General features: G+C 42.0%; 1 protein-coding gene across 1 annotated transcript; it reads right to left on the reverse strand.

Annotated features, from left to right (window-relative positions):
- Positions 1-2,938: 2,938 nt before the first annotated feature.
- On the reverse strand, positions 2,939-11,156 carry LOC124660053 (serine/threonine-protein kinase 38-like). Its single transcript, XM_047197848.1, has 13 exons — positions 10,954-11,156; positions 8,483-8,657; positions 8,116-8,199; positions 6,899-7,140; positions 6,565-6,808; positions 6,324-6,403; positions 6,163-6,247; positions 5,380-5,511; positions 5,169-5,282; positions 4,742-4,786; positions 4,171-4,252; positions 3,679-3,729; positions 2,939-3,594 (listed from the first exon to the last, which is right to left on the reverse strand). Exons 1-13 carry the CDS (start codon positions 11,139-11,141, stop codon positions 3,506-3,508), a joined length of 1,611 nt encoding a protein of 536 aa, XP_047053804.1. The 5' UTR covers positions 11,142-11,156; the 3' UTR covers positions 2,939-3,505.
- Between the last annotated feature and the right edge of the window lie 1,735 nt (positions 11,157-12,891).

The following is a 12,891-nucleotide window of genomic DNA, read 5'->3' on the forward strand; positions in this document are numbered from 1 at the left end:
TTTGTTGCAAAACTTGCATTGCCCATAATTTTGGCATACTCTTTCCAGTTTCGGAAAATCAACCAAGAGATTTTTTTGCACTCTAGAGACGACCATGGCTTCCAAACCAAAGTAGTTTCTTTTTCGACAGTAGCTTCCAAACCAACGTAGGTATCAAAGAGGAGGTGAGACCTCTAAATTGCATCGAGTATGCCGATTCATCCATGTAGTATCAATTTTGGACCGCGAGCCCGAGCAAAGTTTGCGAAATTTTTGAAATTGCGACAAAACTTCGTTGAGGAAAAGGACCGGGAGCCTGAGCTACTTCATGCCTCCTACTTACCTATGGAGGGGTTGCTCTTTGCGCCATCCTACACAAGCGACAGCAAGCATCAGCGCCCTCATACCCGTGTTCCAGCACAACCTCCAAGCATTCAAACTTCAAAGAATGCTGCTAGTCGATGGTGTACGTGGCTCTGGCGTATTTGCCTGGCTAGGACGGGTTGAAGAAACATAATGTTTGTTACGCGGAACAATGATTTTTTTCCGTTCAAATCAATGATTTATTTCTACGAGAAGCCTATAACACTATATAATGCTGCATCCTACATATGTACACACAGTTGCTGTCATGTAACAGCAAAACAATGGAAACCTTTATAATGACTTGAGCATTTTTACATTCCTGTCAAGAAACACAAACTAAGTTTGTGACATGAAAGATAGTAGCCCATTAAAAACACAAACATTTCACTCAAGAAAAACACAAAGTGAAAATAAAATGAAATGCAAGAAAACATATAAACACATATTCGGTAAAAAAATCATTTGCACACTACAAATATACAAGTTGCCCATTTTGAAAATGCGCAACTAGCATATATGTGGAGTACAACCTATCAACAAAAAAGTTCAAAACCAAAACATATTTTACCGGTGTAAAAAGTTATTTTGCACACTTAGGTACCACACTTGCACACTGCAAAAACACTAGTTGCACAATTTTAAAATGTCCAATGGGTGTAGAATAAATGTATATCCCCAAAGCAGATTGAATGAAGGATCCATTTCAAACAAAATTTTAATCAACTAAAGCAAAATCAAGTTAAACTAAAGTAAAACCAGTCTATTAAACTAAAGAAAGGTCTGAAATTTTATTACAAAAGATTTCACCGGTACACTGGGACCAAAAACATCAACACATACCAAGTGCTTCAGAGTGTACCCTTTCTCAAACCCTCGAATCCAATTTCTTGACATATATGGGCAACCAACACGGAATTGTCTCCTCATGCTCAATGAAAACAAGGTTCAAGGCTTCAATATATCATGTAAGTTGCAAGAGGTGGGGTGCTAAGTTTGGTCCCACGTGAAAAGTTGGGATAGAGTTAGACCTACTTATAAGCGAGTGTCTCACCAGTTGACAAGTGAGTGAGAAGAGAAGTGGTACATGTGCATTCTCCTCCTCTATTGCTTGCTCGTTTCATCAATGACGCGGCGTGTTCGTGTTCGTGGATTGAGCGTCGAGCCAAGCTTTATTTTTGATGATCAGAAAAATTGAGATTTTGATGGACGGATCACAGAGTTAGTCGGTTTGAGTCGCTTCTAGATCGTAGGCTGTTGTAACCGACTCGAACGTGTAAAACATGGATGTGGCCCACGATGTACCTGTTAGGGTTTCCTCAGCCCCTCTAGATAAAGTCTTGTCGACTTACGCCATAGAATACACAAAAAATGAGAAGTTTTTTTTTGCATCATCTCGCTACTTGCATCACCACCATAGTATACTCCATCCGACCGTCGACTTGCACCAGCAAACAATATAGCAAGTCTCCAAAACCACTCGCACTTACAATCATGTACGAGTGAGTTTGAATTAGGTTTTCGGAAAGCGCTCCCGCGTGATTACTCCCGTTCTTCATCACGGGTCATCTTCCATCCAAGTCAACCCATGTCTTCATCGTTATCTACTTCGGCTAGTTTTCATCAACAACGCCACTGCTACACCAACGACTACTTCATTTTCAACAGATTAGTATGTGCAACATATTTTGATCCTCTCTTTTGTTATGGCTGTTCTAGCTAGCGTACGCTCTGTTATTTTCCTGTTGATTAATAAACTGCCTTCTCAAAAATTCCATAACTTAATTTGTAATCGCCTGTAACACATCGTGGTATTGATTGTCAAATAAAAAAAAAAATCTGTGCCACTACCTCCTTGCTCACGTTTCCTTCGCCTGGGTCTTGATATCTGCTTGGTCCATAAAAGGCTGATCGATCTGAGAATATGAGAGAGCTACGTGCAAAGGCAGGGCCTGCAGACTATGAGGATGGCGAACTCAACACTAGCACAGAGGAAAAATGAAGTCAAGATAGAGGAGAGTAAAGGAACAGCAGCTATTTGCAGAGATATATATGGGAGATTTATTGGTGCATCAGTTCTAGCTGTACCTGAATCTCAGACACAGCCATTTTAGAAGCTATTGCTTTCAGAGACGCCCTTGCATTGGCAGAAGATCTACATGTTCAGCGGCTTCTGATTGCATACAGGTGATCAATTCGATTCACAAGCGATCTATGTGCATCCTTTACTCGATTCGTCGAGAGATCAAACATCGCCAGACCTTGGTGCAGCATACACATGAAAGCAGCAGATCAAACCCACATGCTCATACCATATCTCATAATTATATCTTTGTTGATCATGGTCACCGCTTGTGGCTTCTAAATTCCCTGATATTGTACCAATTATGATTGAGTAATAAAAAGGAGTCAGTAGCACTAAGATTAAGCCCAGAGGACAAGAATATCTGAACAAATTCCCCTTTCATCAACAGTGAGTTCAGAAAGGAGACAACATCCGCAGTACCCGCAGAACAAAACCATTCATACAACAGAAGACATGAAGAAATCAACGGAGTTGCATTCCAGTTCTACCACAAAAGAGAAATTAGGGGCATTTCCACCAAAATATAGTCCAAGGTTTCAATATATCATGTGCCATAAGGGTTGAACATTACAGTAAACAAAATTAGGCATTTCTGCAACGGGAGACCATAGACCAATGGCCAACCCTCTGAACGGAAATCATCTGGTACATATGTATCAAACACCACCAACAACAATAGCTTAGCCTGCCACAGTTTACCACCTTATTATGTTTCCACGATCAAATGTTAGCGGACCAGGAACTGCCACAAGAGAAGGCAGCAATTTTGCTCTGCCAACCTGGGCAGCCAGCCCCAAGGTGCAAATACTCCCAAACATGCCCCATCTCCACTTGGTCGGAACACGCTACCACCAAACACGAGCCCCCTCCAGGTAGATGGGCTATTTGTCAAGTCCTTAGCATACTATTTTACAGCTAGAAGCTTTGTTGGATTTCTACAAAATGCTCGCCAACGATTTAACAGGGCAGAAACCTGGCTAAAAACAAGCAGGTTGTCCGGATGAAGCCACATCATTCAGTCGTTTGCATGCTAATTTAGCGCAGAAAACTCGCAGGAACGAACAGAACCATGCACTGTCATGGACTCATCGCATCCCCAGAAGAAACCGTGTGCATGTGTGTGTCCTTTCCATTTGGTTCTCTAGATGAGTCCATCCCATTTGAACCTGAGATAGGAATTTACAAATAAGATGGAGCAGAGGGAGGGCAGTTATCGCAATGGTATAGAAAACTATGACAGAATATGTTACCAAATATAGCACCAATGGAGGGCCTTGTTAGCGATGAGCTCCTTTGCATATCTGCATGCATTTATAGTTTCAGAAACAACAAGGACTTTAAACTGGATACTGGTCATTTTCATTTAGTGATGAGCTTCCTAACAACATGGTTTTGCTATGGAAACTATACAAAATAAAACCTACTCACTCCATCCGGGTATGTAAGGCCATGTATACTTGTCCTAAGTCAAATACTGTTAAGTTCTCCCAAGTTCACGAAAAAAATATTAGCATCTACACTACCAAATCAAAATCACCAGATCATGAATATGTTTTTATAATACACTTATCGGGTATTGAATATATATTCATATATTTTTCTACACTGGCCATCTTCAAGGAATGATGAAGCTTCCTAACATGACTATGCTGTGAATAAATGTCATTTAACACTACAAAAGAAACCTATACTCAAACTCCAAGCAGATTTCACAACATACTAAATGATCACAGGGCACAAACCTGCATGTTTTAATCCTTTCACTGCATCAAAGTTTTTGTATGTATACCCCACAAAGCTTAGATCTTTTGAATTCAGCTTCGCCTGTAAAACCGTAGCACAAAAGATATACATAAGAACTCCAGGAGTGCAAAGAGGAATATAGCAATAAAGGTGTGCGTCCGTAAGATATGCAAATAATTAATAATAAGGGCAGGTAGTTTGAATTACTACAGTACTACTCATAACACTTCTAAATACCGTTAGGTTGTTATTACACCATGACCTTTATCATGACACTCAGGATGGAGAAAAAACACAAGTTTTTTTTAATTTACTGAAATAGTATTATGCTAGGTAATTCAATTACACAGACAAAAATATATATGGTCTATCCTATCTAGAACATAATTTTCTCATGGTACCTTGCTCTATCAGATAGAGTAATGGTTGTGATATAGTTACAATTTGATGGAATGTAAATGAACAGGAGCAATTCATCACTGTGCATGGTAAATAAGGATGCAAAATCCTATGCAAACATAAGAATTTAGAAATGCTTTTGCACTAGTTTATGAGCCTCAATGTGTGTACCTTTCTTGATGGCCCAGAACCTGTTCTTGTTGGAGGATTATCCATCTGCAGCGCAGAACCAAGAATTAAGTTGTAGGATTCTAATTCCCAGGGTGTAAACAAAACATGAATAAAATAGCTGCATTGCAATGCAAATGGAGCATGAAATCATCCATCCCAACTTTATCAAGAAAAGTATAATTCAAACGATAATTTAGTTCTGCTTATTGCCTGATATACACACGAGTGAATGCTCCTTTAACTTGCAAGTTGTCACGCAAATTAAAAGAAAAAATTAAACAAAATATTGTATGTTGGCTACTAATAAATGTCTTGTATCCCAGAATTCCAAAGGCGATACTTATGTGGTTATGTTGGCTGGAGATTGGCAAGGTTTGAATATTGAAGAATTGGCAGGAGACGACTGTCAGCAAAGGAATTCAATTACCTCGTCAAACTTCATGAAATTCTGTGTATCCAATTCATCATTTACTTGAGGCTTAAATGCGGCTTCCATTTCATAAAGTTTATCCCATGGAACTCCATGGAACCAAGGATGAGCCTAATAATGAAGAAATAATATATTAACCAAAGGTGGACTAAATAAAGCAAGTACTATACTTAACTAATTATTTCGTTTGTGTGTCAGGGGGACCTACCTTTATTTGATCAGCCCCTGCACCACCAATTCTGTGTTCAACATCACATAATAACCGGCAAATGAGATCTCTTGCTTCAGGAGACAACCTTGAATCCTCTGGAAATTTTACATGGTTTCTCCAGTGCACAATCTAAAAAAATGGAAGAAAATTGGCAGCATGAGAATAAAATAGCTTCAGGCAGCCATACATAAACTGTTAACCACATTACATATCTCTAGGATGGAGAGAACAAATGCAAGTCCAACCATACTTGACTATGCTCATAGAAGGCAATCTAGAAGTACACATCATCGCATCAGAAAAATCATCCTTAAAACTTACTAAAACAGTAAAACATAATCAGAAAGTGGGAGTTGTGTCATGAGCAAGCAAGTATTTTCTTATAAATAATACTAATGGTAAAGATAAGATAAACATTGGTTAGACCAAAGTCATAACTCATAAGCCATATAGCTGCACTCAGCTTTCTTCAGGTTTTTGCAACTTGAGCTTGAAATTATGCTCCCTCCGTCACGAAAAGGATGTCTGCGATTTGTCTAATAATACTAGTGTCAAGATACGTCCCCGGACTTTGACAATTCTGAGACATCCTTTTTAGGACAGAGGGAGTACTAAGAATAAATCAGCTGTTCAGTACTAGGCAGTATTCTTTTGGTGATAAGCCTAAACTGAAGCTAATCCAAACAGATCATTCTATGAACTAATATATGTTACAAATAAAAAGGTGAGCCGCACCAATGAATTGAAAATTTGTAGTTAAATGTACCGAGCAAAACAAACCTTTCTGCATGTGGTTATTGGATCATCAGAATAAAATGGTGGATACCCAACAAGCATCTCATACATTATTGCACCCAAAGACCACCTATGGATTAAAACAAATACAATGAGATCATTTTTTAACTAAATACACACAAAGAAAAGTGTATGAATATGCGTACCAATCACACTCCATTCCATATCCCTTCTTTAGCAGAACTTCTGGAGCAATATAGTCTGGGGTCCCGACAGTTGAGAATGCCTGCATATCAATTTACATTTCAAGTAAGAAAGGCTGCCATGAAATATTGGCACAAATTGATATTATTTTTTTCGAACAAGGGCGTGGAAGCAATACCATGAAAGCAACAGAATTGTAAGAGTTATGAGATGGTAGATATGTAAACTCGAAATCAGACATACCAGTTTTCTTCTGTTCATCTGCCAGTGCTGAAGTTGTTCGTGTTGAGTTCTCCACCTTCTACCGTTTGTAGTTTGAGAGAGAGAACTGTCGACATCCATTGACTCCTTCACGTTGTCATCACCCATGGGTTCATCTTCACTCAAGGTTGAGAGCTTTGAACAATCAATTGGCTTGCACAGCCCAAAATCTGACAGCTTCATGTGACCATTCTTGTCTAGGAGCAGATTATCAGGCTTGATATCTCTGCATATGATGGCAAACCAAATATATAGAAATCAGAAAGATGGTAGAAGAAGAATAAACTGCATGCCTCTAAAATAAAAGATTTGTAACCTGTGGATGTAGTTATGCCTATGAATGGATTCAATAGCAAGGATGGTCTCAGCAATGTAGAATCGAGCCACATGCTCAGTTAGTGTATCTTCTCTCATGAGAAGGGTCATGATATCACCACCAGGGAGGTATTCCATAATAAGGTAAAGATACTCCGTATCTTGGAAAGAATAATAAAGCTTCACAATGCAATGACTAGCAACTTCAGCCAACAAGTTTCTTTCAGCTCTTACATGCTCCACCTAACAGAGATGTAACTCAACTTATAAATCCAACAAATACAGCAAATACAAATGTACTTTCAGCTGACAAAAAATTGTAAAGCCTTCAATAGTAAACATGAATCCTGGTGAGAACCATCTTCATCTCAACCTAGTTATTTTGTTTGAGTAAGCCGATTTTTCAGCAAGGGGGAATTTCATAACTATGATGCAGCATTTACTATGTGAGTTTAACAAACAAAAATACAACTATTGTGAAGATATCATCACATGACCATGATAAAATAACTAGACATGACAAAACCAATGGAACATCTGTGGGCTTCAGTCAAACAAAGTCAATGATAGAACAGAACATTACAATCATGTTTGTTTTCTAGCAAGGTCAAGTACAAGGACCTCAGAGATTCAAATAAACGTTCCGGACTGCTACCTTATAATTATGGACAAAAGGCCAGCTATGCAAAAGCTCCTACACATTAATAAATACAGATGTACCATAAAGTTTTGTAATTCTATTTCTTTTTGAATTGGCCATGTGATTTGATTCTTGATTAAGATACATATCTATCAACTTATGATCAATATAACAAATGCACTAGGAGATGGCTATAACCTATAAGTATAAACAATACCCTTGGTATGACAAAACTGTGGAAGAAAACTGCGCATGTTACTTAGAATGATTAAACTGACTGATTGCACTGTTTATTCTTAGGCTATTTGTACTCATGGGACAAAAGTTGCACTGAAGGGCCAATATATAAAACATAGAAGAAATATGCACTGCACTGCATATTTTGAGGAAAATCGACCAATGAGAAGTGTCACACACATTCATAGGTGCAACAAAAGTTTGTTGAAGAATTTTTTGACAGGATAGTAAAAGCATCATGGTAAATATTAATACTTACAACCAGCTAAAAATATTAAACATTCAGATTGTCTCTTCATTAGAACGAAATATGAAATAGCCAGAAATGAGAGTTATCTTACTTGACCCCTGATAACCATATCAGACTTCTTCAGCTTTTTCATTGCATATATGTTGCCAGAGGTCTTTTCCCGACACAGTCGAACCTGTTATATAATAAATTATAAACAGCAAGGTCAGTAAGGTGTTCAAAGCAACTGCAAGAGAGTTTATGTTGCAACAGATAGTTGTCACCTTCCCTAGAGTTTAGACCTTTCTGGACATATGAAACTACTATGAAGAAAATATAACACCACCAACAACAAAACTTATAGTACATGGGTCTAGGACCATGGCATGTTCCTTGGCAAAAACACAGGTGTCGTTTAGCAGTCATGCCAAAATTGGAAGTGCACGTAAAAAACAAAAACTAAGTGCACAAGAGCAAACCTCTCCAAAAGCGCCCCTCCCAATAATGGTGAGTAGCTCAAAGTCATCCACGCAGATTTTGTGCCTTTTAAGTCTCATGTACTCAGTTTCCTTTCTCTCCAGGTCTTTAATTAAATTGATTTGCTGCTCCCTGGGAACTTCAGAAGTAGCTAGCTGCCGCTCCAACCTAAAACGCCTGTAATAAAACGGATTTTATTATGTGATAAGCCAGGGAACCCTAGGAATCGTAAAATTTTAATAACAAGAGACGGGCAAAGTGGGTAATCAATAAATGACATAACCCACACAGCAGTAAAATGCTTTCACGGTTCAAACGGCAGTCTAAAGTAGGTAAACTTTAAAAAATGAAATATAGGTAAACTTTAAAAATGAAATATAGATTGATTAGCTCAACAAACGCAATCCCAGCTTTAGTTAATGCAAGAACCAGCCAGTGATTATATATCTACTGTGTGGTTTAATAAGAGATTTAACACATGGCGAGACCACATGTGAAAACGCAAGCACCTGCTACAATGTTGCTCGGACTTAATGTATGTATTGCATATGGAAAATAAGTTTACAACATTATCTACTTCCATTTAATGTCCGGCGTTGTGTTTCCTCTCACTGTTTTCCCTCTAACATTAAGGGGACGCTCTTTGACCATGGTAAAAGAATATACGCTGAAGCAGAAAAAACCCACCGTATTTCCTCATTACCAATTTCATAAAGTTATCCACCAAGGGAAACTTGCAATCAACACTCTGAATCCTGTTACCTAAGTATGGCAATAGCCAGTACTATGAGCTTAGCTCAATAGCATGACACGGAAAAAAAAGGGAACTACTCTGTGCCGTGCCAGCAATTTGATCAATTTGCTTGGTGCACTGAGTAGAAACTAAGCATTCCAAACATCTAGCAGAATCAAATTATGTCCATCCCCAAACAATGTATGATAAGAGAGAAACAGGGTTCTTCAATCTAGCCTCGAGAAAATGTATACTAAACCTGAAAAGGTTATTACATCCATATCTGACTCTCCAAGCAAGCTAAATTAGTACTAGCATAATCAATACATCACGTGTGGAAGTTATGTCATCAACCACGTGTCCACCGCCCATTCGCTAAAGAATCATAGGATTATCTAATAGTACATTGGCAATTCAATACCGATCACATAACAGGCCCTAATTACAAGCAACCATTTGTCGGCTTGCAATCCGACAAACTATAAGTTCCCATTATACACGTAATAACAAAGTACCACATGCGACAAGTATCCACACCACTTCACAGCCTCGAAACATACGCGATAGTGGAGTCCACGCATCAGTTTTGGACATTTATCCACCGTGAACCATCACAACAACATCATTCCAAATCTGTAGCCCAACTAAGCAAGGCAGTAGCCAGTACCGTGAGGTCAACCTAAATGCTTTTCGCGCCAAAAGAAGAACACGACAGTGACCGCGCCATACCTAGCGATTGGAACCGTTTCCGCTTGGTGCATTGAATTGAGCAGAACCTCATAAATCCAAGTGCCTAACAGAATCAAATGCTGATCATCCCAACTTATCCATTAGAGCCAAATCAAGGCACTCCAGCCCCAAATTGCGTACCAAGCTTCACTAATTCCAGAAATCCTGAAAGCCATGGCTAGTACAGCTACTGCTACACATCTCCCGCTTCCTCAGAAGCACCCACCCCAAAATTCCACCCAACCATTTGTCGGGTTGCAATCCGACAAACTAAAAGTTCCCATTATACACGCATACCGCACGCGACATATATCCACACCACTTCACAACCTAAAAACATATGCAATAGTAGAGTCCACGCATCACTTTTGGACATCTATCCGACGAGAAGCATCGCAGCAATAACGTTCCAAATCCGCTATCGAACTAAGCAAGGCAGTAGCTAGTGCCATGAGGTAGGTCAACCTGGCGGCTTTTTCGCGCCAAAAGCAGAGCAAAAAATTTTACTGCCCCACAGCTAGCAATTGGAACCATTTCTGCCTGGTGCATTGAGTTGAGCAGAACCTGAGAAATCCAAACGCGCGCCTAACAGGATGAAATGCTGATTGTCCCAGCACTTATCCACTAGACCCAAATCAATCAGGGCACTCCAACAACCTCGAATCGCGTGCGAAGGTCCACTAAATTCCAGCATCTCATTATGTAGATAAATCAAACCGGAGAACCTAAAACGACACCTGACGTCATGCCACGCCTCGGTAAATCCTCGCGGCCATATGGCTGGTACAGCTACCGTCGCTACGGAACGGACGTCACGCTCCCTCGAGAGCACCCACCCCGAAATTCGACCCGAATCTAGCAGCTACGGACAAGCCCCTAGCTCCAGAACCCCAAGCTCAACTGAACCCCCGCTCGATCGAGGTCCCGCGCGCGAGATCTAGCCCGCGGAGCGCAGCAGCAGCACGCGGCGGGGAAGCGTGGGGGCGGGATCGGGATCGGGCGGTTGGTTACCTCTCCTTGCGCTCCTGGATGTTCTTCATGTGGGAGCGGTAGTGGTTCTCGATGAACTTCTTGGCGGCGGCGACGCGCTCCATGGTGAGCGTGGACGCCTCCCCCTCCGCCGCCTCGCCCTCCTCCGCGACGGCGGGGAGCGGCTCCGCGGCGACGGCGGCCGGCGCGTCCGACATCTCGCTCTCCATCGCTCACCAACACCCGGAGGCAGCTAGTCCCCTACACCTCTCGCTGTCCCCTTTTTTTCGTTTTCTGTTTCCCTTTTCTGCCCTCCGTCTCCGTCCTCCGTCTGTGCGGCCGCTTGTCGCTGTGTGCGGCGCGTATTTATACAGCATACGGCCGTCGACGCCCGCCCGGGTTAATTAAGCTAAGAGCAAGTACAATAGAGTCCAGTCAGCTGACTATAAGACATTAAATAATATTTTTTAGATGAGTTGGAGGAGAGAGAAGAGGGAGTAGGTGAGGTGGCTACTATGCAATAGTGACTTCTAGCACGTGCTCCTGCACACCTCGTGAGAGTGAAAGGTGGACTCATATATTAGTAAAGATCTATATTCTTATAGCCAACTATTGTACATGTTAGCTATATGATGGCTACAAATGATATGACATCTTGTTATAGCCAACAGTTGGCTATACTATTGGAATTGCTCTAAACCGGGTTTAGTGTGGGCGATTAAGGGGTAATGGCGGAAGGTCGTCGCTCTGGCGGACAGCTGCGCATGGGAAACAGCTCGGATTTCATTTCTATTTGCTGCTTTTCATTTTTGTCTCCGCTCGCGTTGCGTTGCTACTCTGCCCTGTGTTGCAGGCTGTATACGTATGTGTATCTGCCTACATAGCTCATAGCTGTATACACGGTACTACCAGGTAGTAGTACAAAGGGAAATACTTTTCGCTTTTTTTCTTCTTCTGATGGATAAAGAAGGGTGATCATTTTCGCATTTTTGAAGTTGGAGATTTTATTTATTTACCTCTGATTTTTTTAATAACATGCAATGATCAGATGCCCAGTTGTACAATTGTGGCGTGTGGGATGAATTATTGTGACCTTTGGTTTTGGATGCTGCTATGATGGCCTCATGATGAATGGACGGATGCCTTCCTTGAGTGTGTAAATAATGGTGGAATCATCTTTCGAGGAAGTAAATAACTAGGGCCTTATGTGTCGCTCATGGGTGACACCGGGGGCCGCAAACCCTATCCCTCTCCTAGCCTCCTTGAGCCCCTTCTCGCCGATGCCGTCGGCTCTGGCCATGGTGGCGGCGGACCCAATCTCCAAACGGCGGGCAGGGGATCCTCTGGCCGCGTGATGTGAAGGAGACCAGATGTCGGGGCGGTGGCCATAGGCAGATGGCGGCGCAACGCGCCCTGTTGATGGCTACAACGCTAGGTGGAGTGGAGATTGGGTTGCTTGCGAAGGAGGTGGCGAGGTGGGAATGAGCAGATCGGGCGAGGCCGGACCTAGGGGATGTGATCTGAAGCGCGTCTACCATGGCGTGTGGCGGCTGCTACGCCCCGTCCACGGTCCAATCTAGGCTGAAGGTTTACGGGGCTACTGCACATATCGACCAGATGGTTTGTTGTCCCCATGGGTTCTAGCAAGGTCAATGGCGATTTGGTTCGTATTTTTCTTTGTTGTTGGCAGGTGGCGTAGGGGCTACTGACGCGGCATGAATAAAGGCGGCTCCTGCTGGTCTTCGAGTTCCAAATCATTGTTCTGTGTCGCTCATGGGCGACACTGGGGGCGGCAAACCCTATCCCTCCATAGCACTCCACGTGCACCTCCCCGCCCTGCCGCCGGCTCTAGCCACGGTGGCGGCAGGCCCCGTCCCCAAATGGTGGGCGGGGATCCTATGGACGCGTGATGCGGCGGAGACCGGATGCCCGGGCGGCGGCCCTAGGCAGATGGTGGCGAATCGCGCTCTCGTGGTCGCT

Source organism: Lolium rigidum, chromosome 6 (assembly GCF_022539505.1).
Source record: "Lolium rigidum isolate FL_2022 chromosome 6, APGP_CSIRO_Lrig_0.1, whole genome shotgun sequence".
In the NCBI taxonomy this organism is placed as follows: Eukaryota; Viridiplantae; Streptophyta; class Magnoliopsida; order Poales; family Poaceae; genus Lolium; species Lolium rigidum.